The sequence below is a fragment of the Cnephaeus nilssonii genome (assembly GCF_951640355.1).
Source record: "Cnephaeus nilssonii genome assembly, chromosome: 6".
NCBI lineage: Eukaryota > Metazoa > Chordata > Mammalia > Chiroptera > Vespertilionidae > Cnephaeus > Cnephaeus nilssonii.
This window is the reverse complement of record NC_137077.1, coordinates 3618204-3646172: the sequence shown is the minus strand read 5'-3', so window position 1 is coordinate 3646172 and position 27969 is coordinate 3618204. Positions and strand designations below refer to the sequence as shown.

Here is a 27969-nt window from a genome sequence, read left to right as displayed (position 1 = left end):
CAGGGTTTGCTGACTATTGGAATTTCATGTTTGCATTCATGGATAGCAATCCCTCTAATGAGAATTAAAAATGTTTTTATTTATTGATTTTTGAGAGAGAGAAACATTGATTTATTGTTGCACTTATTTATGCATTCATTGGTTGATTCTTGTGTGTGACCTAATCAGGAATCAAACTCACAACCTTGGCGTATCAGGATGATGTTCTAACCAACTGAGCCAGGGCCCCTTTTGACTTTTAATTTCACCCATATGTTATTTAAAGGTATGTTGTTTAGTTCCAAATATTTGGGCATTTTTCCAGGGAGTTTTCTGTTACTGATTTCTAATTTAATTCCACTGTGGTCAAAGGACTTACTTGAAATAACTTTAGTCTTTTACAATTTACTGAGACTTGTTTTATGGCTTATCTAAATGTTTCATGTAGATGTGGAACTCAGGCATTTGGTAGTTTTAACCATCCACAGTTTTGTAATTATTACTTAGCGACATTTACAGTAATTTGGGGACGGTAGAAGTTATTGTCTTGAACCGGAAGATGTTTGATTTCTTCAAGCTCCCCAAGGGTAGGCTCTGTGTCCTATTACCTTTCTATCCCCTTTGCGCTATTCCTGGCCCCAATGGAAGCTCAGCAGACACTGATCAGATGACGGGGTGACACTTAGAAATTGTCAGGCTGTGTTCTTGTTTTTGATCCAGAAAATGTGCTTATTGTATTATCTGACAAGACTGAATCTCACACCTTTGTGTGTTTGCACAGTGTTGATGGCGTTGAATGGAACCAGAGATATCCACAAAGGTGCTGGCTCTGACTGGTGGGGACGTAAAGCTGCCCTGAGGCAGCTGACCACCTGCACTGGCCCAGGTTGGAGCGGTTGCCCTGTCACAAAGCCCCCAGAGATGTGATGTCACACACAGAGATCACTCTCCCTGCGAAAGGGAGGGGCTGTATTCTGGACTCCTAGCCTTAGCCGGCTCCAGTACCCTCTCCGAGGAAAGGGGGGCAGGCTGCCTGAACACTGACATGGTCAAAGGTAACGTCCAGGTTGGTGTATTTGGTAAGTGGGCTCAAAGGCAGGAAGCAACCTAAGCAGGTGAACATTGTCTTTGCGACTCCTCGCCTACCTGTGGGCTGCCCTTCCTATGTGGCCTGCCCCTCTCCTCTCCTTCAGGACTCACTTTCTCTCCTTTCCTTCTCCAAACCTCGTCACAGAAAAAGCCAGAAAGCGTGGCTCACACTAGTTATACACATGACTAGCAAAGCGTATGCTGGAGACACCGCCAGCGGTATTCCCAAAGGTGACCCAGGGGACCCCGTGGTGCTGTAGCGCCCTGCGGAGATGAAGTGAGCCAGGCCTGGAGGGGCCCCTGGATTTGGTGCCCAGGAGCATATTGGTGACTTTGGTGAGAGAGGTTTCAAGGACTGTGGGGTCAGAAATAGATAAAGGCGGGCTGTGGGCGTGTAGATGGCTCTCTCAAGGAGACCAGTGTGAAGGGGAGGGGCCAGCTAGGACCCTCACAGAGAGAGGTTTTTTGGTTTTGTTTTTTTTTAACGGAAGAGATGAGTGATGTGTTTAAATGCTGATGGAAGGAGCCATTAGAGGAGGAAAGGCTGAATATAGGAGAGAGGAGACCCCCAAACCCCCAGGTGGGAATGCAGCATGGAGGGCTGGTCTCAGAGGGGGGGCAGCCCCTCCCTGGAGGAGGAATGGCCTGTGAGAAGCAGAGAATGAATGGGAGGGTTTGGTGGCAGAAGGTGAAGGGAACTCGCATCTGATGAAGCTTTAAGTCTTCGGAGAGATTCTGAACCAGTCCCTGTGGGCATGGGCGCCGACTCGGGAAGCGGAGGCTCACTGGCCTCATCCAGGGTCCAGCTCCCATTGAAGACCTTGACTTTGCCATGGTGTCAATTTGTAGGCAATGCTGACACTGTGGGGGGGTTCCAGACAGAATAGTTTGAGGAAGCTAGGGAATCGCCCTCAGTACTCCCCAAAGTATTCCCAGAACGCTCTGTAACCCAGAAAATACTTTAAACTGTTTAGAATCATTATTATTTATGATTATCATTCACCTACACCTGGGGACATTTTATACCCAATGTTCCATAGAGCTATACCTTTCTCCATCTTATCCTGCCCCCCTTGTCCCATTGTTTTCCCTGGGACCTACCTTCCCAGCTCTGAGGCACGGAAACCATCTTCTGTTTGGAGCTCTTGCGAGAAATTTCTGACCATTTGCCAAGCGCCTGGTGCTAGTCCCCTCCCTCCTTAGTTTGACCAGCGGGCCGTCCTCTGGCTGAGCCTGGCCCGCGGAGGTCCTTGCTGTCCCCCGGCTGCCTCTGGCCTGTGGTGACTCCTGCAGGCCACGGAGGCCGGGAACACTGGGCCCCGGGCCTGTGAGGCATTGACTGTTGCCTATTCTTTCTTCTTAGACTGAAGATGGTGTTTGGTATATGCGGCCAGAAGGAGAGGTAAAGTTTGGGTGCAGCCTGTTACCACATCCCGAATGACCAGGAAGGGGAGCCCCCACTTGGGGCCAAGAGGAATGGAAAACAGGGTTCTCTATAACCTTTTTCCTGAGGTTAGAGTGTCTCTGGGACTCAGAATCGGGGTGGGGGTCCTGGTCCTGGTAGGTGGGACATGAGGGTGTGTGTGTGTGTGTGTGTGTGTGTGTGTGCGCGCGCCCCCCCTCCCCCCTTACAGGGAGCCACCATTTTAGCAATGCCGAAATGCTCTGCTGTCCCAAGGGAGGGGTCACAGAAGAGGGAGGTGACCTGGAATATGATTTCTACCCCGGGTGTGGGATCTGTCGGTCCAGAGGAGGGAGAACTTGGAGGGCTGCGGGAGAAGAGCTGACCCAGCACCGAATGATCACCTGTGAGTGCCCAGCCAAGGCCAGGGCCTGCCTCCTGGCTGGAGAGGCACGATGGGCTTGCATACACAGCGAGGAAGGGAAGAAAGGGAGCGGCCAGGGCTCCTTGTCTGCTCCAGGCTCCAAGTCTGGCTGTTGAAGGAGGCAGAGGCACAGTGTCAGGCCAGCCAGTCAGCAGGGAGCCCTGCCTGAGCCCTGCGGCAGCTGAGGGATTTCCTCGCCCACAGTGGTGACAGGACACAGCCCTGTAGGGCAGGTCCTGGATTGGGGGAAGCTGGTACCCACTGGTGAGGGCAGGGGAGACCCCAGCCTCACACTCACTCTGCTTTCCTTCCAGGCTCTGCAGGGTCCTGTACGTAGTACAGGTCTTCATTCTTGCAGGTAAGGCCTGTGCTGCGGTGAGCTGGGAATGGCGTCAGGACCCGGGAAGCTGGTTCTCCCCCAGAGCCACCCAGCCTCCAGCTGCCCAGCAGGGCTCCCAGAGGCCTGGCTCCCCAGGGCTGGCTGCCTTTCTCCGCTTCTCCCCTCTGCACCCTCACAGTGGAGTGATGTTCGAACCCATGTCTAACTCTAAAGCTCATACTCTGCCCCCTGCAAAAATATATCAAAACCCGCAAACCAAAAAGCCCACACAACCTAATAATGTCCTACAGCAATAATTTTCAAACTTTTGCTTGCATATCTCCTGAAAGACTGCTTCTCCCCTCACACATTTTAAATTAGTACCTAATTTGTTTCTCAGTGTCAAGGGATATGACACTTTAAAATAATGACATCACTCTGTCCAGTGTTTTAACTAGTCTTCCTTCACCCATTTGCAGGAATGGTATACTATTATTTCCAGGAGTCTGTGGGGAAAACGGCTTCTGACCACGAGATTGCTGGGGAATCATCACTGGTAGGCACCTTGCTCAGGCCTAGGAGGCAGGGGTGGGCTCTCTGGGGTCATGCTACTTGACCTCAGATGGTCAATCGCGTGTGTGTGTGTGTGTGCGCGCGCGTGTGTGCGTGTGTGTGTGCGCGCGCATGTGTGTGTGTGTGAGGGGTGAGGGTTCTGGAGAAATTTCCTATTTTCGCAAAGAGTCAAAACATAGGCCCCACCCCTCACGAGCTGGCTGTGCGGTCAGTTCAGGGCCCTGTGGCTGTGGCCTGGATAGGCCCAGAGGAGCAGGTGACTCCTAATGCAGGTGAGCAGCCCGGGAAGGTGGTTCAACCTCATGTGAGTGGCGTGGCGCTGAGCCGGACTCCTGCCTGGGGCTGCACCGCCTCTGTGATGTCCCACGTCCAAGAGCCTGTGGCAGAAGCCCCCTCCCAGCCCGTGGCCAGAGCACAAATGCATGCTGGGTCCACGGAGGCGCTGCCCACCTCGTGTGGGAGGCCCTGGGGGGCCGCAACCTTGGGGCTTCCTGGTGGGAGGTCTTGTGATACCACATGTCTGAAGGGCCTCGATCCACACGCCTGCGGGTGTGCTAGGCATGGAATTCTAGACTAGAAATAACGCCCCCACCGATTCCGATGCTCCTCCTGGCCTTCTGGCTTCAAATGTTGGTGTTTAAAAGTCTGGTGACACTGGATTCCCGAACCAGACGTTTTCCTCTGGAATCTGGGAGCTTGTGGGTTCTTCTCCCTGTCCTCATGTTCTGAAACGCACTGAAGACAGGCCAGGGAGGGTTTTCTCCATCCATTGTCAGGGACAATTGTGATTCCTTCTCTTGGGAAACTCATGTCCCTCACCTTTGGGAAATCGTCTTGATAAAAAGGAATGTACGCCCGGGGCTGGTGTGGCTCAGTGGTTGAGCGTCGACCTGTGAACCAGGAGGTCACGGTTCGACTCCTGGTCAGGGCACATGCCTGGGTTGCGGGCTTGATCTCCAGTGTGGGGCATGCAGGGCAGCTGGTTGATGATTCTCTTTCATTGATGTTTCTATCTCTCTGAGATCAATAAAAAAATATTTTAAAACAGGCTTTTTAAAAAAGAATGTATTTAGAATGTCTCCTGTCAGCCCAGTCTGTTGCCTCTGCGCACTTGCAGGAAGATCATGGTTCGGCTGTTGCTCCTCCTGATATCTTCTCTGTTCTTGGTGGGAAATGCTTTTTTCAACTTTATCTTCTAACTACGATTGGGTTTTTCATTCCCATAATCGTATCACACTTCGGGTTTTCAAGCATTAGACGTGGATATTTGAACGTTTCTGTTTTAGAGTCTGTCCTTGTTCTGTTCCTGAGCGCAGTTTATCTTCTTGAAGGCATCAGTCATGCTGAAGTTCCTGAGTCCCTGGGTCTTCAGGGGTCAGTGCTGCCCACTACCAGGGGGCCAGCGCGCCCTCAGCTGTCCCCTCAGCCGCCTCCCTTCTCTCTCTCCTTGTCATGCAGTCCATAGGGGAGACCTTAAGGCCACTGTGGGGGCTGATGGATAAGTGCTACCCCGTGGCCACTCAGGTGGGTGAGGCTGGGGCTCTTCTTCCCGAGGGGGCGGCTGTCCTGGGCGCCCTGTCCTGGGTAGACAGCCTGAGAGGCTTGATGGGTGGGCTGGTGGTGGGAGCGGGACTCCCAGCACGCATGGCCGTTTCCCTCTGCAGAGACGCAGAGTCAGGAGTGGGAAGAAGCAAGCCTCCGAGGTAAGAGGCCTCCCTGGAAGGGCCGGGGCTGGGCTCTCTGGCAGCTCCATGAGGCCCAGGGAGGCCCGGCTCAAGGCCTGCAGTCGCGGGGGTGGGGGCAGGGTCCCGCCAGGAAAGTCAGCGCCCCGCCCCCCACCGCCCCCCGAGTCGGGGGATGGGCGGAAAGAGGCATTCTGGGGGCTTCGGGCCTGTGTGATGTCCACTTCTCTCCTGGCAGGCCACAACCCCCGAGGCTCCCAGAGGACTGAATGATGCTGCCCCCAAGGAGGAGAGGGACATCCTGTCTCCTGGGGAGAGGGCAGGGGCCGGGGAGGGGAGGGTCCCAGGCCAGGGAGCAGCCAGCCCCACTCCTGCCTGGAAGGAAGTGGCTGAGAAGAAGGAGGTGCCAGGTAGCCCAGGATGGGAGGTAAGGAAGCTTGGTGCCCCAAGCAGTGCCGGGCGGTGGGGATGGAGGGGGGCTGGGGCACCCCCAACATGACTGGGCCAAACTGCATCTCAGTGGAGCAGCTCTGTGTGGAGCTGAGGGGAGCAGACAGGGCGTGAGTCCTGGCCTCCCCGACATCTTCTGCAGGGAGGCTGCAGTTCCATCTGCACAGGGCGGAGCCTGTCTCACCCCCACTTCCCTTCTTTCCCAGGGAAATAAGGTCTGGAAGGAGCCTGCTCTCCCTCCTTCAGGTAAGAGAGCCCCCCACCCCGCCTCCCTCCCTCCCCTCCGGACCCTGCAGAGCTCCCAGGGAGCCCAGACCCTCCCGCCCCAGGAGGGAAGGCCAGGCAGCCCCCAAGGAGCCTCCAGCCCACTCCCCAGGGACGTGGATGGGAGGAATCCCTGGTGTCAACCCTGCCCGCTCTCCGCCCCATCCGGTCCCGCTACCCTGGCCCTGGGGAAGGGTTCCTCTGGCAGGGACCTGCAGGCCCGCCTGTTTATGTTTGTAGAGGCCTCTGGGGTGCAGAGCCAGGAGGAACGGCCGGGCGGGTGGGCCCCCCAGCTCCTGAGGAAGCTCTGGCGCGGCTGGTTCCCGGGCTCTGACCGCCCTGAGACTCAGAAGCACGAGTGACGATCCAATAAACGCACAAGGTGATGCCGCTGAGACCCGCTGCCTCCTCGCAGGCCTCACCCTTGCAGAGCCAGTGTGGCCCGTCTGCACTGGCCCAGGGACACAGGAACACCCCGCCGCCAGGCTGCCTCGCAGGGGGCCCTGGGGCGGCCGAAGGGCCCTGCTGGCCTGGGCGACCTGTCCCGGACAGACCCCGCTCCCTGCATGCTGGGAGCTGGGAGCGCCCTGTCAGGGGCATTGAGAGGACACTGGTGGGACCCCTGCTGAGTGGGGGGCTTCTGCCCTGAGCATCTGGGGTCCCTAAGCACAAGGGTGCTCCCAGGACCCGGGGAAGCCGTCGTTAGAAGCCCTTGGGCGCGGCCCGTGTGCTCAGTCCAGGCCCGTCTGCGGGTGGGCACAGGGGGCGGGCGGCAGGCACCTAAGGTCACAGCCTGGCGTCAGCGCAGGAAGTCGGGACCAGCGGCCATCTGGCGCAATCTCCTCACTGGCTGCAGGGAAACAGAAGCCAGGGCCACACAGTGAGGTGACAACAAGGACTAGAGCCCGGCTGTCGTCCTCCAAGGTCCCCGTGTGCCTCCTTTTCCTGTGGCCGCCCCATTGTGACCTGGTCCAAGGTTTGAGCCCCGTCCCTGCGGCATGCCTGCAGCCCAGAGGGGCTCATTCCCGCTCTGGGCCCAGCCTCCTGCGCTCCAGGCCTGGCCTGGCCCCTCCCAGGACTGTGCCCGGGTTCGAGCCCAGACAAGTGCCTCCAGCTCCAGCCGGGCCAGGAGACAGCTTTTTCCAGCAGGGGCTGGGCCAACAGACCCTGGGAACGTGGCTTATTCAAGTTGGGGTGACTCAGGCTCAGGGAGGGGGCTGGCTCCTGGGCTGCCCTTAGGCTTCCCAGGGAGAGTTCTGCACCCCATTACTGAGCCTGGGTGCCAACCTGGCACATCACTTCCCAGCCTTCCTGAGTCCCCACCTTTTGGGGTGTCAGTGGGGGAGCAGGCTTGCTGGTGTTGGCTGAGCTGCTGCCTGTGGAGCAGGGCGGTGCTGCTGGGGCTGAGAGTCAGCATCAGGCTGAGCGAGGCCTCCCACGCCCACGGGCCAGCAGGCGCGGGGACCTGTGCGGACTGTTACCCACTAAAGCAGCCAGTGGTGGGTTTCCACAGGCGACGGGGGGTCAGCTCTCACTTTCCTGAGCCTCAGTATAACCGTCTCTCAAATGGGGCCAAGTGCGCGGTGAGGCTGGAGAAGGCAGGGCAGGCCCTGGCCCTGGGGAGGCTGCTGAGGCCCCATCGCTGCCGGGTGGTGAGGGGCCGGGGTGGGACTCAGGAGTACGGCTGGAGCCACCAGGCTGGTTTATTGCACATCAGCTCCCAGCTGAGGAGCGGGTGGGGCGTGGTGCCCCCTCTAGCGGGGCAGGGCACAGAGCTGGAAGGGGGGTGGGGCCACCAGGAAGGCATAGGTCCCGTGGTCGCTGGGACGGGGCTGCCCGGCGGGCACCGAGAAGCTGAAGCGCTGCAGGAGGCAGGTGAAGAAGAGGAAGAGCTCCATGCGGGCCAGGGGCTCCCCGAGGCATGAGCGGCGGCCTGTGGGTGGGTAGGGGGCTCGGTGAGCCTGCGGCTGGGCCCTGTCCCTCCAGGCTCCCTCGGGGTGGGGCAGCAGGCTGGGCACCCCGCAGGCACCTGCTGAGAAGGGCATGAAAGCCGCAGGTTTGACGAAGCGGCCCTGGGCGTCCAGGAAGTGCTCGGGGCGGAAGCGGAAGGGCTCCTTCCAGACGCTCTGGTCCTTCAGCACCGATGACAGGTTGGTGAAGAGCGTGGTCCCCTGGCAGGAGAGACCGCACATGGGGGGCGTCTGGAGGGGGAAGCTGGGACCCTGTACCAAACACTCCGGGGCACACACTGTCTGGAACACGCCCGTCCCGGCCACCTCCCTGTCCCCCTGGGGCCTCTCGTGCGCCTCCCGTGGGCGCCTCCCTGCCACCCGTCCCTGCATGCAGGGCTCCTCCCACCTCAGTGTGTCCTCCCACCCAACTGGGGCCCCGCCTCTGCGCTCCTCCCCGCGCCCCTGGAGGGACAGGCAGTGCTGAGCAGTGAGCGGGGCCAGGGCTGCGGTCAGTGGCCTCGTCAGAGCTCCCCGGTGGTGGGTGCTGCTGAGCGGGCTGAGGGCCACAGGCCTACCTTGGGGATGAGGAAACCCTGCACTTCAGTGTCGCGGGAGGTCATGTGGGGCACGCCCAGGGGGATGATGTCCGCAAAGCGCTGCACCTCATGGACCACAGCCATGGTGAAGGGCATTCGGGCCTGGTCCGCCATCTCTGGTCGCCGCGCTTGCCCTATGGCCTCATCGATCTCCTTGTGGACACGGCCTGGACAGACAGCATCCCCACAGGGGTCAGGCCCGGGGGTGGGGTGGGGTGGGGCAGGATGGGGGCTGGGCTCTGGCCTGGGGGGGTGGGCCCTTGTGGAGAAGGAAGTCACTCTGATCTCAGAGTCAGGACCCGCCTCTGCGTAGTCAAACCGAGCTCAGGGTCCCAGCCTGTCCCTCTCCTCCCTCCCCCATCCCACCCGACCCCCAGGCCGGGCTCACGCTGCACATCCGGGTGCAGGATCATGAGCAGGAGGGCCCAGGCCAGTGTGGTCGAGGTGGACACCATCCCAGCAAAGAACAGGTCTGCCACCACCATGCGCAGGTTCTCCTCGGTGAAGCTGCTCCTGGGGTTCTCCTTGGCCTGGCCAAGCAGAGGGTGGGCTCAGGGCAGAGGGAGGAAGCCCCAAACGGCTCCCCCAGTGCACAGCAGCCTCGGTGCCCGGCTCCTGGGTGACATAGGCCCCCTTGCCTGGGCTTACCTCATGGCACAACCCACAGCCCCCAGCCCCCCATCCCTGGCAGCTGCCCCTCACCTTCTCCACCTCATCCAGGAAGGCGTCAGTCAGGTCTCGGGGTGGCTGGGCTGGGTCCCAGGTCATCTTGTGCTCGGCGACCAGCTCATCCAGCATGGCCATGAAGGCCCTCTGCCCCTTGAAGACCTGGGCAGCCAGCCCCGGGATGCGCAGCAGCACAGGGACCACCTCCAGCACCTACAGGGGCACAGGTGTGGGTCTGGGCGGTCCTTCCTGTGCCCACTGTTCCTCTTGACAAGTCAGGTCCCGAGGGGTCGCCACCTGGACCCTCTGCCTTGGCTGGGCTGCGCGAAGATGAACCTAAGATCTCCCAGTCGTGGCTTCTGTGGCTTCTGATGAGGGAGGTGCAGGTTCCTCCGCTCTCCTGGGGGTCTGACCCTGGCCCGCCTCTCCCTTCCGGGGTGTCTGCGTTTTCTCACCTCCAGGCCTGTGCTCTTGCAGAGGCCTCTTCTGAATGCCCTTCTCCAACACCCTCTGTGTAATCCCCCTCCCAGGAGGCCCACGGGAGGGTAGCGCTGAATGACTCCCCCACCTGGCGCAGGAGTCCAGACTCCTGCTTCAACCCCTCCTCCATCAGGTCCAACAGCTTGAGGAAGCGCGGGTCTTCGTACTCGAAGCGGCGCCCATAGATGAGGGAAGAGATCACGTTGCTCACCGCTTTATTCAGGAGGGCGTTGGGGCTGAAGGGGCGCCCTAGGAGCGGGCGGTGCCGATCAGGGGGTCGCGTCCACCTGGTCCCCAGCCCCTCCGCACTGACTCCCCCTCAGCCTCAGCACTCACCGGCCTGGTCCTCGAAGGCGGCACAGAGACAGGCGGCCTCCTCGGTCACCCACTGCTCCAGGGACTTCTTGCCCAGGCCGAAGTCGCGCAGCGTGGACACGGAGAAACGCCGCTGCTCGCGCCACGCGTGCCCGTAGCGCGCGAGGATCACTCCTGGGAGCGGGGAGTGGGCGGGGCTAGGCGTGCGCAGGCCCCGCCTCCTGCTCCGCCCACACGCGTTCTCCACCCCACCCATTCCCCCAACCGCGACACCGCCTCGCAGCTGGAGACAGGCCCGCCCTGTCCGCCCACGTGGCTCGCCAGCTCTCTCCCGCTCCAGGCAGGTCCTGGCCCCGCTCTGGGCTCTGCCCACCCCTCGCCCGCCCACACGGGTTCGTTTCCCTCCTTCCCGCCCACGTCCCATTCCTGCCGGCTCTGGCCTGGCCCGCCCCCTCCCGGCCAGGCCCCGCCCACTCCTCTCCCACCCTCGGCGCAGGCTCCGCCCACCGGCCGCGCCTTCCTATTGGCTGAGTGCACAGCACGCCCACGCCCCTCCTCCGCCGGCGCCTGCGGGTCACCGCTGGCCTGTCCCCGCGGGGCCGCGGCCTGCCCGGTCCTCCGCTTGCCTTGCGCCCGCGGCCCGAACCCCAGATGCTCGTAGATGGGCGCGGGCGGGCGGTCGGCGGTGTCCTCGCTGCGGTGCACCAGCGCCTCGCGCACGGCCGCCAGCCCGTTGATCACGACCACGGGCGTCCAGGCCAGCTGCAGGCTGAACACGTCCCCAAAGCGGCTCCGCAGCTGCAGGCGGAGGGTGTTGGCTAAGCTCGCCGGTCTCAGGGCCCTCACCTTGCAGGACACCTGGGCCGTCAGCAGGGAGCGAGGCAAGGACTCTATCTGGCCTCGGGGCCCTGGGGTCACATCCTCTATGATCAAGGACCTCCCATCTCCCATCTATGAGTTTGCAGATGTCACCAAAATGGTCAGTGGGCCAAGTGAGCACCCTGTTACAGGGGGACAAGCTGAGGCCATAGAGGTGAGAGTGAGGCCCGAGGACCCCCAGAGCACCAGCTTTGGACCCCTTCTCTCCTCCCTCAGCCTGGCTTCCTGGTGGAAATGGGCTCCTGACCAGACTCCCCTCCCCATCCCCAGACCTTCCCCTGATCCAAGCAGAAGGGACTCATGCCCGACCAGCGGGGCTCAGTGGCTGAGCGTGGACCTATGAACCAGGAGGCCACAGATTATGGGTCAGGGCACATGCCTGGGTTGTGGGCTCCACCCCCATGCCGAAGGCAGCCAATCAATGATTCTCTTTCATCATGTATGTTTCCATCTCACGCGCCCTCTCCCTTCCTCTCTGAAATCAATAAAAATATATTTAAACAGAAGGACTCAGGCTCACCTAATTTCAACACTGTCCCACCGGAGCCCAAACCCACTGCCAAGTCCCACCCCCTCCAAGCCGTTGCCCTCTCTGACCTTTGGACAATCTAAACTGTCTCTGGGCCCTGCACCCATGACCTCCTCAGGGAGGCCTCTCAAACCCGCCTCCTCTTCTCAGCTCAGCTCCTTGTCCAGCCTGTGGCTTCACGCCCACCCACTACCTGCTGCGAGGAGGGGTCTCCGTGGGCTCTGCTGCCCACCCCCACCCTGCTCACCTGGTTAACGGAGCGCAGCATGTCCTGGAAGTCCACGTGCAGCAGGTGGCCCAGCCCTGGCAGCGGCCGGGGGCCTGGCGGGTAGCGTGCAGCCCAGCGCACACGCCGGTGCATCAGGTCCACCAGGAGCAGGAAGACGGCCGTGGCCACAGCCAGGGGCCACAGCGCCTCCCCGGTCAGCAGCCCCATGGCTGTCCCCGCGCCCTCGGGGCTCCTCTGCGCACTGGCACCCTCACCGCACAGGCACCTAGGACAGGCCGGGCACCTGCCCTGACATCACCCTGTGGGCGGGGCCAGCCTGGGCTCTCCTTATGAAAGGAGCTGAGGCTGGCCTTTGGCCCTCTGCCCTGAGCCAACCTGTCTGGGAGTGACTGCTGTCAGAGGGTACAGGGAGGGGTCGGGGAAGGTCAGGAGGGTTTGAGAGGCTCCCTGAGGAGGTCTTGCGTGCAGGGCCCAGAGAGTTGGATTTTCCAAAGCTCCTGTCCTCTCTAGGTGCTTTCAGGGGGTGGGGAAGGGGAGGAGAAGTCCACCCCTCCTCACTCCCCAGCTCTGTGCCGCTCCGAGGAAGAACCAGGGGTTTCCAGGCTGGATCCTGCCTCCTGTCTCTCAGGCTCACACCTACGTGGTCGCAGCCTGGTCTCAGAATATGTCCCTGCCTCCCCGACATCGCCTGTCTCCTCCGGAGCGGCCTTCCCCTCCCAGGTGTGGTGCTGACCTTTGCCCCGCGCTATAGGGAGGGCGCAGGGCCACGTGGGGAACGAAGCTCTCGGTGCCCCTGCCCTTCACACTAAAACACTCAACACAGAATCACATTCACAGACACTGCCCACGTGCTCACAGTCTGACACACAGTCACATGCACAGACATTTACACACCCGAACACCACACACACGTCCCCTCGTTCTCAGGGGGCCTGAGGCTGCCTGGACACCACCCCCACCCCGAGGCTGCTCGCAGGCCTGCTGAGACCCTCACCTGCTGGCTGTGGCCCAGCTCCCTGGGTGCCGCTGGGTCCTGGCTGAGGGGGGCTTGGACCTGGGGAGGGAGGGGAGGCGGCGGTGTTTTCAGAGCGCCCTGGTCACCCTGACAAGCCCGTTGGATGCCCGAGGACCCTTCCTGTTTGTGACAAAGGTCCTTGGGCTCCTTGCTCTGGGGGCACCCAGGTTTCACACCTCCTTCCCTCCGGGCTGAACTCAGGGCGGGGGGTGGGGGCGGGCACTTCCCTTGTCGGCTCTCAGCTTGGCACAGGATGTGGCTGTCCCAGAGCAGTGGGCCTGCTTACTCCTCAGTATCCTTTGTCCTTGAACTTCAGCTGCTCAGACTCTTTCTGGGAGGCGGCGGGGTGGACACCAAGTGGGGTGATGCAGGCCCTGGCCCTGCCACTGCCGGCCTGCCGAGGACCTGTGCGCTCCCTCTCTCTCCCTGGGCCTGGTCCCTCAGGCTGTGCCCCTCAAGGGAGCATGCAAACCTCCGTGCCATCTCATGCCAGCGCGTGCCCTCTCCAGGCTGGGACTGTGGCTACCTGGCCCTCCTCGTGCTCAGCCTCTGCCCCTTCTAAGCTGAGGGTGCCTGCGGGCCTGAGCGCCCTCCTCCTTCCACAGTAAGAGAGGTGGCACTTCCGTTTTTACATCAGTGGAACTGGTGGGCACTTTGAGGCCAACCCACTCAAATTGGAAGACCCCGGAGGCCAGAGGCAGGGAAGGCGCACTGCCTGAGGAGGGTCGGCCCCTCACCCTTCCCAGGGGTATGGGAGGCAAGTTCTCTCTGGAAATGGCTGGAGTGCCCGGGTCACGAAGGGGCTCTCCCAGCTGAAGCAGGGCTGGAGGAAGCCTCCCCCCATACTGCCCCCCTTCTCTCTCTCCCCCCCACCTCCCGCCCTCCTGCCAGGCCCGGGCCGGCCGCTGAGTGTGTAGGTGGCTGGGGCCCAGCTGGGCCGCCCTGCATCTCGCCTTGCCAGGGCTTGGATGGTCTCATGCCCGCTGGTGCCCAGGTGCTGGGTGCTGGGCTGGGCCCGCAGCAGGTGGGAAGGCGAGGGGGCGCCTGCTCCCAGGTGCTGGTGACAGGAAGAGGTGGCGACGCCAGGCCTGCAGAGCAGAGACTGCTGTGCAGAGATGAGTGATGTGTTTAAATGCTGATGGAAGGAGCCATTAGAGGAGGAAAGGCTGAATATAGGAGAGAGGAGACCCCTAAACCCCCAGGTGGGAATGCAGCATGGAGGGCTGGTCTCAGAGGGGGGGCAGCCCCTCCCTGGAGGAGGAATGGCCTGTGAGAAGCAGAGAATGAATGGGAGGGTTTGGTGGCAGAAGGTGAAGGGAACTCGCATCTGATGAAGCTTTAAGTCTTCGGAGAGATTGTGAACCAGTCCCTGTGGGCATGGGCGCCGACTCGGGAAGCGGAGGCTCACTGGCCTCATCCAGGGTCCAGCTCCCATTGGAGACCTTGACTTTGCCCTGGTGTCAATTTGTAGGCAATGCTGACACTGTGGGGGGGGGGTTCCAGACAGAATAGTTTGAGGAAGCCAGGGAATCGCCCTCAGTACTCCCCAAAGTATTCCCAGAACGCTCTGTAACCCAGAAAATACTTTAAACTGTTTAGAATCATTATTATTTATGATTATCATTCACCTACACCTGGGGACATTTTATACCCAATGTTCCATAGAGCTATACCTTTCTCCATCTTGTCCTGCCCCCTTGTCCCATTGTTTTCCCTGGGACCTACCTTCCCAGCTCTGAGGCACGGAAACCATCTTCTGTTTGGAGCTCTTGCGAGAAATTTCTGACCATTTGCCAAGCGCCTGGTGCTAGTCCCCTCCCTCCTTAGTTTGACCAGCGGGCCGTCCTCTGGCTGAGCCTGGCCCGCGGAGGTCCTTGCTGTCCCCGGCTGCCTCTGGCCTGTGGTGACTCCTGCAGGCCACGGAGGCCGGGAACACTGGGCCCCGGGCCTGTGAGGCATTGACTGTTGCCTATTCTTTCTTCTTAGACTGAAGATGGTGTTTGGTATATGCGGCCAGAAGGAGAGGTAAAGTTGGGTGCAGCCTGTTACCACATCCCGAATGACCAGGAAGGGGAGCCCCCACTTGGGGCCAAGATGAAGGGAAACAGGGTTCTCTATAACCTTTTCCCTGAGGGTTAGAGTGTCTCTGGGACTCAGAATCGGGGTGGGGGTCCTGGTCCTGGTAGGTGGGACATGAGGGTGTGTGTGTGTGTGTGTGTGTGTGTGTGTGTGCGCGCCCCCCCCCCCCCCCGCCGCCTTACAGGGAGCCACCATTTTAGCAATGCCGAAATGCTCTGCTGTCCCAAGGGAGGGTCACAGAAGAGGGAGGTGACCTGGAATATGATTTCTACCCCGGGTGTGGGATCTGTCGGTCCAGAGGAGGGAGAACTTGGAGGGCTGCGGGAGAAGAGCTGACCCAGCACCGAATGATCACCTGTGAGTGCCCAGCCAAGGCCTGGGCCTGCCTCCTGGCTGGAGAGGCACGATGGGCTTGCATACACAGCGAGGAAGGGAAGAAAGGGAGCGGCCAGGGCTCCTTGTCTGCTCCAGGCTCCAAGTCTGGCTGTTGAAGGAGGCAGAGGCACAGCGTCAGGCCAGCCAGTCAGCAGGGAGCCCTGCCTGAGCCCTGCGGCAGCTGAGGGATTTCCTCGCCCACAGTGGTGACAGGACACAGCCCTGTAGGGCAGGTCCTGGATTGGGGGAAGCTGGTACCCACTGGTGAGGGCAGGGGAGACCCCAGCCTCACACTCACTCTGCTTTCCTTCCAGGCTCTGCAGGGTCCTGTACGTAGTACAGGTCTTCATTCTTGCAGGTAAGGCCTGTGCTGCGGTGAGCTGGGGATGGCGTCAGGACCCGGGAAGCTGGTTCTCCCCCAGAGCCACCCAGCCTCCAGCTGCCCAGCAGGGCTCCCAGAGGCCTGGCTCCCCAGGGCTGGCCGCCTTTCTCCGCTTCTCCCCTCTGCACCGTCACAGTGGAGTGGCATTCGAACCCATGTCTAACTCTAAAGCTCATACTCTGCCCCCTGCAAAAATATACCAAAACCCGCAAACCAAAAAGCCCACACAACCTAATAATGTCCTACAGCAATGATTTTCACACTTTTGCTTGCATATCTCCTGAAAGACTGCTTCTCCCCTCACACATTTTAAATTAGTACCTAATTTGTTTCTCAGTGTCAAGGGATATGACACTTTAAAATAATGACATCACTCTGTCCAGTGTTTTAACTAGTCTTCCTTCACCCATTTGCAGGCATGGTATACTATTATTTCCAGGAGTCAGTGGGGAAAACGGCTTCTGACCACGAGATTGCTGGGGAATCATCACTGGTAGGCACCTTGCTCAGGCCTAGGAGGCAGGGGTGGGCTCTCTGGGGTCATGCTACTTGACCTCAGATGGTCAATCGTGTGTGTGTGCGTGTGTGCGTGTGTTTGTGTGTGTGTGCGCGCGCATGTGTGTGTGTGTGAGGGGTGAGGGTTCTGGAGAAATTTCCTATTTTCGCAAAGAGTCAAAACATAGGCCCCACCCCTCACGAGCTGGCTGTGCGGTCAGTTCAGGGCCCTGTGGCTGTGGCCTGGATAGGCCCAGAGGAGCAGGTGACTCCTCATGCAGGTGAGCAGCCCGGGAAGGTGGGTCGACCTCATGTGAGCGGCGTGGCGCTGAGCCGCACTCCTGCCTGGGGCTGCACCGCCTCTGTGATGTCCCACGTCCCAGAGCCTGTGGCAGAAGCCCCCTCCCAGCCCGTGGCCAGAGCACAAATGCATGCTGGGTCCACGGAGGCGCTGCCCACCTCGTGTGGGAGGCCCTGGGGGGCCGCAACCTCGGGGCTTCCTGGTGGGAGGTCTTGTGATACCACATGTCTGAAGGGCCTCGATCCACACGCCTGAGGGTGTGGCTAGGCATGGAATTCTAGACTAGAAATAACTCCCCACAGATTCTGAAGCTCCTCATGGCCTCTGGCTTCAAATGTTGGTGTTTAAAAGTCTGGTGACACTGGATTCCCGAACCAGACGTTTTCCTCTGGAATCTGGGAGCTTGTGGGTTCTTCTCCCTGTCCTCATGTTCTGAAACGCACTGAAGACAGGCCAGGGAGGGTTTTCTCCATCCATTGTCAGGGACACTTGTGATTCCTTCTCTTGGGAAACTCATGTCCCTCACCTTTGGGAAATCATCTTGATAAAAAGGAATGTACGCCCGGGGCTGGTGTGGCTCAGTGGTTGAGCATCGACCTGTGAACCAGGAGGTCACGGTTCGAATCCTGGTCAGGGCACATGCCTGGGTTGCGGGCTTGATCTCCAATGTGGGGCATGCAGGGCAGCTGGTTGATGATTCTCTCTCATTGATGTTTCTATCTCTCCCTCTTTCTTTCTCTCTGAGATCAATAAAAAAATATTTTTAAAACAGGCTTTTTAAAAAGAATGTATTTAGAATGTTTCCTGTCAGCCCAGTCTGTTGCCTCTGCGCACTTGCAGGAAGATCATGGTTCAGCTGTTGCTCCTCCTGATATCTTCTCTGTTCTTGGTGGGAAATGCTTTTTCCAACTTTATCTTCTAACTACGATTGGGTTTTTCATTCCCATAATCGTGTCACACTTCGGGTTTTCAAGCATTAGAGGTCGGTATTTGAACGTTTCTGTTTTAGAGTCTGTCCTTGTTCTGTTCCTGAGCGCAGTTTATCTTCCTGAAGGCATCAGTCATGCTGAAGTTCCTGAACCCTGGGTCTTCAGGGGTCAGTGCTGCCCACTACCAGGGGGCCAGCGCGCCCTCAGCTGTCCCCTCAGCCGCCTCCCTTCTCTCTCTCCTTGTCATGCAGTCCATAGGGGAGACCTTAAGGCCACTGTGGGGGCTGATGGATAAGTGCTACCCCGTGGCCACTCAGGTGGGTGAGGCTGGGCTCTTCTTCCCGAGGGGGCGGCTGTCCTGGGCGCCCTGTCCTGGGTAGACAGCCTGAGAGGCTTGGTGGGTGGGCTGGTGGTGGGGGCACGACTCCCAGCACGCATGGCCGTTTCCCTCTGCAGAGACGCAGAGTCAGGAGTGGGAAGAAGCAAGCCTCCGAGGTAAGAGGCCTCCCTGGAAGGGCCGGGGCTGGGCTCTCTGGCAGCTCCATGAGGCCCAGGGAGGCCCGGCTCAAGGCCTGCAGTCGCGGGGGTGGGGCCAGGGTCCCGCCAGGAAAGTCAGCGCCCCGCCCCCCACCGCACCCCGAGTCGGGGGATGGGAGGAAAGAGGCATTCTGGGGGCTTCGGGCCTGTGTGATGTCCACTTCTCTCCTGGCAGGCCACAACCCCCGAGGCTCCCAGAGGACTGAATGATGCTGCCCCCAAGGAGGAGAGGGACATCCTGTCTCCTGGGGAGAGGGCAGGGGCCGGGGAGGGGAGGGTCCCAGGCCAGGGAGCAGCCAGCCCCACTCCTGCCTGGAAGGAAGTGGCTGAGAAGAAGGAGGTGCCAGGTAGCCCAGGATGGGAGGTAAGGAAGCCGGGTGCCCCAAGCAGTGCCGGGCGGTGGGGATGGAGGGGGGCTGGGGCACCCTCAACATGACTGGGCCAAACTGCATTCAGTGGAGCAGCTGTGTGTGGAGCTGAGGGGAGCAGACAGGGCGTGAGTCCTGGCCTCCCCGACATCTTCTGCAGGGAGGCCGCAGCTCCATCTGCACAGGGCGGAGCCTGTCTCACCCCCACTGCCCTTCTTTCCCAGGGAAATAAGGTCTGGAAGGAGCCTGCTCTCCCTCCTTCAGGTAAGAGAGACCCCCACCCCGCCTCCCTCCCTCCGCTCCGGACCCTGCAGAGCTCCCAGGGAGCCCAGACCCTCCCGCCCCAGGAGGGAAGGCCAGGCAGCCCCCAAGGAGCCTCCAGTCCACTCCCCAGGGACGTGGATGGGAGGAATCCCTGGTGTCAACCCTGCCCGCTCTCCGCCCCATCCGGTCCCGCTACCCTGGCCCTGGGGAAGGGTTCCTCTGGCAGGGACCTGCAGGCCCGCCTGTTTATGTTTGTAGAGGCCTCTGGGGTGCAGAGCCAGGAGGAACGGCCGGGCGGGTGGGCCCCCCAGCTCCTGAGGAAGCTCTGGCGCGGCTGGTTCCCGGGCTCTGACCGCCCTGAGACTCAGAAGCACGAGTGACAATCCAATAAACGCACAAGGTGATGCCGCTGAGACCCGCTGCCTCCTCGCAGGCCTCACCCTTGCAGAGCCAGTGTGGCCGTCTGCACTGGCCCAAGGACACAGGAACACCCCGCCGCCAGGCTGCCTCGCAGGGGGCCCTGGGGCGGCCGAAGGGCCCTGCTGGCCTGGGCGACCTGTCCCGGGAAGGACCCCGCTCCCTGCATGCTGGGAGCTGGGAGCGCCCTGTCAGGGGCATTGAGAGGACACTGGTGGGACCCCTGCTGAGTGGGGGCTTCTGCCCTGAGCATCTGGGGTCCCTAAGCACAAGGGTGCTCCCAGGACCCGGGGAAGCCGTCGTTAGAAGCCCTTGGGCGCGGCCCGTGTGCTCAGTCCAGGCCCGTCTGCGGGTGGGCACAGGGGGCGGGCGGCAGGCACCTAAGGTCACAGCCTGGCGTCAGCGCAGGAAGTCGGGACCAGCGGCCATCTGGCGCAATCTCCTCACTGGCTGCAGGGAAACAGAAGCCAGGGCCACACAGTGAGGTGACAACAAGGACTAGAGCCCGGCTGTCGTCCTCCAAGGTCCCCGTGTGCCTCCTTTTCCTGTGGCCGCCCCATTGTGACCTGGTCCAAGGTTTGAGCCCCGTCCCTGCGGCATGCCTGCAGCCCAGGGGGCTCATTCCCGCTCTGGGCCAGCCTCCTGCGCTCCAGGCCTGGCCTGGCCCCTCCCAGGACTGTGCCCGGGTTCGAGCCCAGACAAGTGCCTCCAGCTCCAGCTGGGCCAGGAGACAGCTTTTTTCTGGCAGGGGCTGGGCCAACAGACCCTGGGAATGTGGCTTATTCAATGTTGGGGTGACTCAGGCTCAGGGAGGGGGCTGGCTCCTGGGCTGCCATTAGGCTTCCCAGGGAGAGTTCTGCACCCCATTACTGAGCCTGGGTGCTAACCTGGCACATCACTTCCCAGCCTTCCTGAGTCCCCACCTTTTGGGGTGTCAGTGGGGGAGCAGGCTTGCTGGTGTTGGCTGAGCTGCTGCCTGTGGAGCAGGGCGGTGCTGCTGGGGCTGAGAGTCAGCATCAGGCTGAGCGAGGCCTCCCACGCCCACGGGCCAGCAGGCGCGGGGACCTGTGCGGACTGTTACCCACTAAAGCAGCCAGTGGTGGGTTTCCACAGGCGACGGGGGGGGGGGGCAGCTCTCACTGTCCTGAGCCTCAGTATAACCGTCTCTCAAATGGGGCCAAGTGCGCGGTGAGGCTGGAGAAGGCAGGGCAGGCCCTGGCCCTGGGGAGGCTGCTGAGGCCCCATCGCTGCCGGGTGGTGAGGGGCCGGGGTGGGACTCAGGAGTACGGCTGGAGCCACCAGGCTGGTTTATTGCACATCAGCTCCCAGCTGAGGAGCGGCTGGGGCGTGGTGCCCCCTCTAGCGGGGCAGGGCACAGAGCTGGAAGGGGGGTGGGGCCACCAGGAAGGCATAGGTCCCGTGGTCGCTGGGGCGGGGCTGCCCGGCAGGCACCGAGAAGCTGAAGCGCTGCAGGAGGCAGGTGAAGAAGAGGAAGAGCTCCATGCGGGCCAGGGGCTCCCCGAGGCATGAGCGGCGGCCTGTGGGTGGGTAGGGCGCTCGGTGAGCCTGCGGCGGGGCCCTGTCCCTCCAGGCTCCCTCGGGGTGGGGCAGCAGGCTGGGCACCCCGCGGGCACCTGCTGAGAAGGGCATGAAAGCCGCAGGTTTGACGAAGCAGCCCTGGGCGTCCAGGAAGTGCTCGGGGCGGAAGCGGAAGGGCTCCTTCCAGACGCTCTGGTCCTTCAGCACCGATGACAGGTTGGTGAGGAGCGTGGTCCCCTGGCAGGAGAGACCGCACATGGGGGGCGTCTGGAGGGGGAAGCTGGGACCCTGTACCAAACACTCCGGGGCACACACTGTCTGGAACACGCCCATCCCGGCCACCTCCCTGTCCCCCTGGGGCCTCTCGTGCGCCTCCCGTGGGCGCCTCCCTGCCACCCGTCCCTGCATGCAGGGCTCCTCCCCCCTCAGTGTGTCCTCACCCAACTGGGGCCCCGCCTCTGCGCTCCTCCCCGCGCCCCTGGAGGGACAGGCAGTGCTGAGCAGTGAGCGGGGCCAGGGCTGTGGTCAGTGGCCTCGTCAGAGCTCCCCGGTGGTGGGTGCTGCTGAGCGGGCTGAGGGCCACAGGCCTACCTTGGGGATGAGGAAACCCTGCACTTCAGTGTCGCGGGAGGTCATGTGGGGCACGCCCAGGGGGATGATGTCCGCAAAGCGCTGCACCTCATGGACCACAGCCATGGTGAAGGGCATTCGGGCCTGGTCCGCCATCTCTGGTCGCCGCGCTTGCCCTATGGCCTCATCGATCTCCTTGTGGACACGGCCTGGACAGACAGCATCCCCACAGGGGTCAGGCCCGGGGGTGGGGTGGGGTGGGGCAGGATGGGGGCTGGGCTCTGGCCTGGGGGGTGGGCCCTTGTGGAGAAGGAAGTCACTCTGATCTCAGAGTCAGGACCCTCCTCTGCGTAGCCAAACCGAGCTCAGGGTCCCAGCCTGTCCCTCTCCTCCCTCCCCCATCCCACCCGACCCCAGGCCGGGCTCACGCTGCACATCCGGGTGCAGGATCATGAGCAGGAGGGCCCAGGCCAGTGTGGTCGAGGTGGTCACCATCCCAGCAAAGAACAGGTCCGCCACCACCATGCGCAGGTTCTCCTCGGTGAAGTTGCTCCTGGGGTTCTCCTTGGCCTGGCCAAGCAGAGGGTGGGCTCAGGGCAGAGGGAGGAAGCCCCAAACGGCTCCCCCAGTGCACAGCAGCCTCGGTGCCCGGCCCCTGGGTGACACTGGCCCCCTTGCCTGGGATTACCTCATGGCACAACCCATAGCCCCCAGCCCCCCATCCCTGGCAGCTGCCCCTCACCTTCTCCACCTCATCCAGGAAGGCGTCAGTCAGGTCTCGGGGTGGCTGGGCTGGGTCCCGGGTCATCTTGTGCTCGGCGACCAGCTCATCCAGCATAGCCATGAAGGCCCTCTGCCCCTTGAAGACCTGGGCAGCCAGCCCCGGGATGCGCAGCAGCACAGGGACCACCTCCAGCACCTACAGGGGCACAGGTGTGGGTCTGGGCGGTCCTTCCTGTGCCCACTGTTCCTCTTGACAAGTCAGGTCCCGAGGGGTCGCCACCTGGACCCTCTGCCTTGGCTGGGCTTCCCGAAGATGAACCTAAGATCTCCCAGTCGTGGCTTCTGTGGCTTCTGATGAGGGAGGTGCAGGTTCCTCCGCTCTCCTGGGGGTCTGACCCTGGCCCGCCTCTCCCTTCTGGTGTGTCTGCGTTTTCTCACCTCCAGGCCTGTGCTCTTGCAGAGGCCTCTTCTGAATGCCCTTCTCCAACACCCTCTGTGTAACCCGCCCCCCCAGGAGGCCCACGGGGGGGGGGCGGGGCGCGCATTACTCCCCACCTCGCGCAGGAGTCCCGACTCCTCCTTCAACCCCTCCTCCATCAGGTCCAACAGCTTGAGGAAGCGCGGGTCTTCGTACTCGAAGCGGCGCCCATAGATGAGGGAAGAGATCACGTTGCTCACCGCTTTATTCAGGAGGGCGTTGGGGCTGAAGGGGCGCCCTAGGAGCGGGCGGTGCCGATCAGGGGGTCGCGTCCACCTGGTCCCCAGCCCCTCCGCACTGACTCCCCCTCAGCCTCAGCACTCACCGGCCTGGTCCTCGAAGGCGGCACAGAGACAGGCGGCCTCCTCGGTCACCCACTGCTCCAGGGACTTCTTGCCCAGGCCGAAGTCGCGCAGCGTGGACACGGAGAAACGCCGCTGCTCGCGCCACGCGTGCCCGTAGCGCGCGAGGATCACTCCTGGGAGCGGGGAGTGGGCGGGGCTAGGCGTGTGCAGGCCCCGCCTCCTGCTCCGCCCACACGCGTTCTCCACCCCACCCACTCCCCCAACCGCGACACCGCCTTGCAGCTGGAGACAGGCCCGCCCTGTCCGCCCACGTGGCTCGCCAGCTCTCTCCCGCTCCAGGCAGGTCCTGGCCCCGCTCTGGGCTCTGCCCACCCCTCGCCCGCCCACACGGGTTCGTTTCCCTCCTTCCCGCCCACGTCCCATTCCTGCCGGCTCTGGCCTGGCCCGCCCCCTCCCGGTCAGGCCCCGCCCACTCCTCTCCCACCCTCGGCGCAGGCTCCGCCCACCGGCCGCGCCTTCCTATTGGCTGAGTGCACAGCACGCCCACGCCCCTCCTCCGCCGGCGCCTGCGGGTCACCGCTGGCCCTGTCCCCGCGGGGCCGCGGCCTGCCCGGTCCTCCGCTTGCCTTGCGCCCGCGGCCCGAACCCCAGATGCTCGTAGATGGGCGCGGGCGGGCGGTCGGCGGTGTCCTCGCTGCGGTGCACCAGCGCCTCGCGCACGGCCGCCAGCCCGTTGATCACGACCACGGGCGTCCAGGCCAGCTGCAGGCTGAACACGTCCCCAAAGCGGCTCCGCAGCTGCAGGCGGAGGGTGTTGGCTAAGCTCGCCGGTCTCAGGGCCCTCACCTTGCAGGACACCTGGGCCGTCAGCAGGGAGCGAGGCAAGGACTCGGGGCCCTGGGGTCACATCCTCTATGATCAAGGACCTCCCATCTCCCATCTATGAGTTTGCAGATGTCACCAAAATGGTCAGTAGGCCAAGTGAGCACCCTGTGGGGACAAGCTGAGGCCATAGAGGTGAGAGAGAGGCCCGAGGACCCACAGAGCACCAGCTTTGGACCCCTTCTCTCCTCCCTCAGCCTGGCTTCCTGGTGGAAATGGGCTCCTGACCAGACTCCCCTCCCCATCCCCAGACCTTCCCCTGATCCAAGCAGAAGGGACTCAGGCCCGACCAGCGGGGCTCAGTGGTTGAGCGTGGACCTATGAACCAGGAGGCCACAGATTATGGGTCAGGGCACATGCCTGGGTTGTGGGCTCCACCCCCATGCCGAAGGCAGCCAAACAATGATTCTCTTTCACCATGTATGTTTCCATCTCACGCTCCCTCTCCCTTCCTCTCTGAAATCAATAAAAATATATTTAAACAGAAGGACTCAGGCTCACCTAATTTCAACACTGTCCCACCGGAGCCCAAACCCACTGCCAAGTCCCACCCCCTCCAAGCCGTTGCCCTCTCTGACCTTTGGACAATCTAAACTGTCTCTGGCCCTGCACCCATGACCTCCTCAGGGAGGCCTCTCAAACCCGCCTCCTCTTCTCAGCTCAGCTCCTTGTCCAGCCTGTGGCTTCACGCCCACCCCTGCCTGCTGCGAGGAGGGGTCCCCGTGGCCTCTGCTGCCCACCCCCACCCTCCTCACCTGGTTAACGGAGCGCAGCATGTCCTGGAAGTCCACGTGCAGCAGGTGGCCCAGCCCTGGCAGCGGCCGGGGGCCTGGCGGGTAGCGTGCAGCCCAGCGCACACGCCGGTGCATCAGGTCCACCAGGAGCAGGAAGACGGCCGTGGCCACAGCCAGGGGCCACAGCGCCTCCCCGGTCAGCAGCCCCATGGCTGTCCCCCCGCGCCCTCGGGGCTCCTCTGCGCACTGGCACCCTCACCGCACAGGCACCTAGGACAGGCCGGGCACCTGCCCTGACATCACCCTGTGGGCGGGGCCAGCCTGGGCTCTCCTTATGAAAGGAGCTGAGGCTGGCCTTTGGCCCTCTGCCCTGAGCCAACCTGTCTGGGAGTGACCGCTGTCAGAGGGTACAGGGAGGGGTCGGGGAAGGTCAGGAGGGTTTGAGAGGCTCCCTGAGGAGGTCTTGCGTGCAGGGCCCAGAGAGTTGGATTTTCCAAAGCTCCTGTCCTCTCTAGGTGCTTTCAGGGGGTGGGGAAGGGGAGGAGAAGTCCACCCCACCTCACTCCCCAGCTCTGTCCCGCTCCGAGGACGAACCAGGGGTTTCCAGGCTGGATCCTGCCTCCTGTCTCTCAGGCTCACACCTACGTGGTCACAGCCTGGTCTCAGAATATGTCCCTGCCTCCCCGACATCGCCTGCCTCCTCCGGAGCGGCCTTCCCCTCCCAGGTGTGGTGCTGACCTTTGCCCCGCGCTATAGGGAGGTCACAGGGCCACGTGGGGAACGAAGCTCTCGGTGCCCCTGTCCTTTACACTAAAACAGTCAACACAGAATCACATTCACAGACACTGCCCACGTGCTCAGTCTGACACACAGTCACATGCACAGACATTTACACACCCGAACACCACACACACGTCCCCTCGTTCTCAGGGGGCCTGAGGCTGCCTGGACACCACCCCCACCCCGAGGCTGCTCGCAGGCCTGCTGAGACCCTCACCTGCTGGCTGTGGCCCAGCTCCCTGGGTGCCGCTGGGTCCTGGCTGTGGGGGGCTTGGACCTGGGGAGGGAGGGGAGGCGGCAGTGTTTTCAGAGCGCCCTGGTCACCCTGACAAGCCCGTTGGATGCCCGAGGACCCTTCCTGTTTGTGACAAAGGTCCTTGGGCTCCTCGCTCTGGGGGCACCCAGGTAACACACCTCCTTCCCTCCGGGCTGAACTCAGGGCGGGGGGGGGGGGGGCGGGCACTTCCCTTGTCGGCTCTCAGCTTGGCACAGGATGTGGCTGTCCCAGAGCAGTGGGCCTGCTTACTCCTCAGTATCCTTTGTCCTTGAACTTCAGCTGCTCAGACTCTTTCTGGGAGGCGGCGGGGTGGAAACCAAGTGGGGTGATGCAGGCCCTGGCCCTGCCACCGCCCGCCCGCCGAGGACCTGTGCGCTCCCTCCCTCTCCCTGGGCCTGGTCCCTCAGGCTGTGCCCCTCAAGGGAGCATGCAAACCTCCGTGCCATCTCATGCCAGCGCGTGCCCTCTCCAGGCTGGGACTGTGGCTACCTGGCCCTCCTCGTGCTCAGCCTCTGCCCCTTCTAAGCTGAGGGTGCCTGCGGGCCTGAGCACCCTCCTCCTTCCACAGTAAGAGAGGTGGCACTTCAGTATTTACATCAGTGGAACTGGTGGGCACTTTGAGGCCAACCCACTCAAATTGGAAGACCCCGGAGGCCAGAGGCAGGGAAGGCGCACTGCCTGAGGAGGGTCGGCCCCTCACCCTTCCCAGGGGTATGGGAGGCAAGTTCTCTCTGGAAATGGCTGGAGTGCCCGGGTCACGAAGGGGCTCTCCCAGCTGAAGCAGGGCTAGAGGAAGCCTCCCCCCCACTCTCCCCCACTCCCCAACAGTAAGAGCACCGGTTCTTCCCAGGGTGCCTCTGGCTCAGAGCGCTGTGGCCTCTTGGTACTGGCTTTCAATGTTTGCAAATCCCGCCTGGCGCCTGGCCTGGCCTGTGAACACGGTTCCTCCCCTTCCCCACCTCCCACCTCCCGCTCTCCTGCCAGGCCCGGGCCGGCCGCTGAGTGTGTAGCTTGCTGGGGCCCAGTTGGGCCGCCCTGCATCTCGTCTTGCCAGGGCTTGGGTGGTCTCATGCCCGCTGGTGCCCAGGTGCTGGGTGCTGGGCTGGGCCCGCAGCAGGTGGGAAGGCGAGGGGGCGCCTGCTCCCAGGTGCTGGTGACAGGAAGAGGTGGCGACGCCAGGCCGGCAGAGCAGAGACTGCTTTGAGGGTCGTGGGGACAACTGTCCCCGGCTGGAACAGGACTTTCTGGGGAGACTTCACGAGGACTTGGGCTGGCTTTGGCACTGCAAGCCCAGGTGACCTGGCATGGGGCCAAAGTGCCCGGCCCTGTGCAGGGTGTGGGGAGGGGGCGGGAGGGAGGCCGCTGGAGGCTGGGCTTTACAGCTGGCTGGGCACTGGGCTGTAGAGAACTGGGGGTTCCTGCGCCTCCAGGAGGCAGGGAGACCAGTCTTGAGGCCACACAATAGACCAGGAGGGCAAGACCCCCAGGCCTCCCGGGGACTTCTGGGGTCCAGCCTGTGGCTTCTCCTCAGGCCCGTCCCAGGAGGCAGCAACTTTCCACCAGGACTGCCAGTTAGCGAGTGGCCCTCCATAGATTGCCTTCATGTAGCCTTGGTGTGGAGGTCCTGCTCCCCAGCAGTCACCCCGCGGGGGTGAAGGGCAGTGAGGGACAGGCCTGCACTCCCCCCTGCACTCCCCGCAGGGGCTGCCGCCCAGCACAGGCAGCCAGGGCGCCCACGGGCACGAGGCCTGGCCCAAGGCCTGCTGTGTAAGGCAGCTTCTGTGGTCAGGCTCTGTCCGCCCACGGCGCTAAGGCCGGTGGCCGCATGGTCCCCACGGCACAGAGGGGGCCACAGTTACGGAGCAGCCTCCGGTCCACCGCGAACCCACGCGCTGAGCTACTGCTGCGCACTGTTTGGGCCGGGACATCTATGGGGCCCGCGGCACGTTCATCCCCTTAGAATCACGCCCCCCCCCCCCCCCCCCCACGAATGGCACAGGTGGTCGCATGCACGGGCCCGCTGGACACTGAGACCGGAGGCTGAGGCCAGCGTGACGCCAGAAAGATGGCGGACCAGAGAGCGCGGGGCCTTGGGTCCCCCAGGCACGGTGACCCGGCCAGGGTCCCCCCAAAGCGACGCGGAGCAGCCCCCTTGGGGGAGGTCGAGAAAGCGGGAGGGAGGGCCGCGCCCAGCGGGGCCTCGGCACAGCTGGTGGCATTTTGCTCACTTTGCCCCTCCCCCCGCGGTCCAAACGCCCCAATTCCCCCTCTTCCGGGGCAGAGCCTGCGTCCAGCTCGTGGGGGCCACGGCCCGGCCGGCTCACCTGACTGGCAGCGGACTCCGCGCTCCGAGGCCCGGGCGGGGCGGCTGCAGTCCCGCGGCCCGACGCCGGAGGGCGCAGGAGCCCGCGGCCCGGCGCGGCGGGCGGGCGGAGCTGGAGGGCCCGCCTCCCCGCTGTTTTATGGGCACCCCGCTTCCGCTGGGCAACAGGAACGATCCCGAGATCCGTTGCACAACAATGTGACTGTATTAGCACTACCGAGCTGCACACTTACTGGTGAAGATAAATTGTTTCACGCCACAACTTAAGAAACAAAACATTCTTTTACCACATGATCCAGCAAACACACTTGGTGGTATTGACCCAAAGGAGTTGAAGCTCATGTCCCAGCAAAAACATGGGTGTTTAT

General features: G+C 62.3%; 4 protein-coding genes across 4 annotated transcripts; 2 read left to right on the top strand and 2 right to left on the bottom strand.

Annotated features, from left to right (window-relative positions):
* Nucleotides 1-1354: 1354 nt before the first annotated feature.
* LOC307101380 (uncharacterized protein) lies at nucleotides 1355-6811 on the top strand. The gene is made up of 8 exons (XM_079774270.1): nucleotides 1355-2470; nucleotides 3209-3252; nucleotides 3693-3769; nucleotides 5245-5310; nucleotides 5451-5489; nucleotides 5707-5895; nucleotides 6125-6164; nucleotides 6423-6811. The coding sequence occupies exons 1-8, from the start codon at nucleotides 2439-2441 to the stop codon at nucleotides 6542-6544; spliced, it is 609 nt and encodes a 202-aa protein (XP_079630396.1). The 5' UTR covers nucleotides 1355-2438; the 3' UTR covers nucleotides 6545-6811.
* LOC307101384 (cytochrome P450 2D17-like) lies at nucleotides 6803-12954 on the bottom strand. Its single transcript, XM_079774274.1, has 10 exons — nucleotides 12823-12954; nucleotides 11847-12093; nucleotides 10818-10989; nucleotides 10213-10365; nucleotides 9965-10125; nucleotides 9433-9609; nucleotides 9119-9260; nucleotides 8710-8897; nucleotides 8212-8353; nucleotides 6803-8115 (listed from the first exon to the last, which is right to left on the bottom strand). The coding sequence occupies exons 2-10, from the start codon at nucleotides 12033-12035 to the stop codon at nucleotides 7937-7939; spliced, it is 1503 nt and encodes a 500-aa protein (XP_079630400.1). The 5' UTR covers nucleotides 12036-12093; nucleotides 12823-12954; the 3' UTR covers nucleotides 6803-7936.
* Nucleotides 12955-14836: 1882 nt separating this feature from the next.
* Nucleotides 14837-18541, top strand: LOC307102020 (uncharacterized protein; the record flags this gene model as incomplete). The annotated part of the gene is made up of 7 exons (XM_079775488.1): nucleotides 14837-14868; nucleotides 15612-15655; nucleotides 16096-16172; nucleotides 17656-17721; nucleotides 17861-17899; nucleotides 18117-18288; nucleotides 18534-18541. The coding sequence occupies 7 exons, from the start codon at nucleotides 14837-14839 to the stop codon at nucleotides 18539-18541; spliced, it is 438 nt and encodes a 145-aa protein (XP_079631614.1).
* A 1731-nt stretch (nucleotides 18542-20272) lies between these two features.
* LOC307100883 (cytochrome P450 2D14-like) lies at nucleotides 20273-27684 on the bottom strand. Its single transcript, XM_079773515.1, has 11 exons — nucleotides 27603-27684; nucleotides 25219-25572; nucleotides 24243-24491; nucleotides 23232-23403; nucleotides 22626-22778; nucleotides 22378-22538; nucleotides 21842-22018; nucleotides 21528-21669; nucleotides 21121-21308; nucleotides 20625-20766; nucleotides 20273-20528 (listed from the first exon to the last, which is right to left on the bottom strand). Exons 3-11 carry the CDS (start codon nucleotides 24429-24431, stop codon nucleotides 20350-20352), a joined length of 1503 nt encoding a protein of 500 aa, XP_079629641.1. The 5' UTR covers nucleotides 24432-24491; nucleotides 25219-25572; nucleotides 27603-27684; the 3' UTR covers nucleotides 20273-20349.
* Nucleotides 27685-27969: the final 285 nt, after the last annotated feature.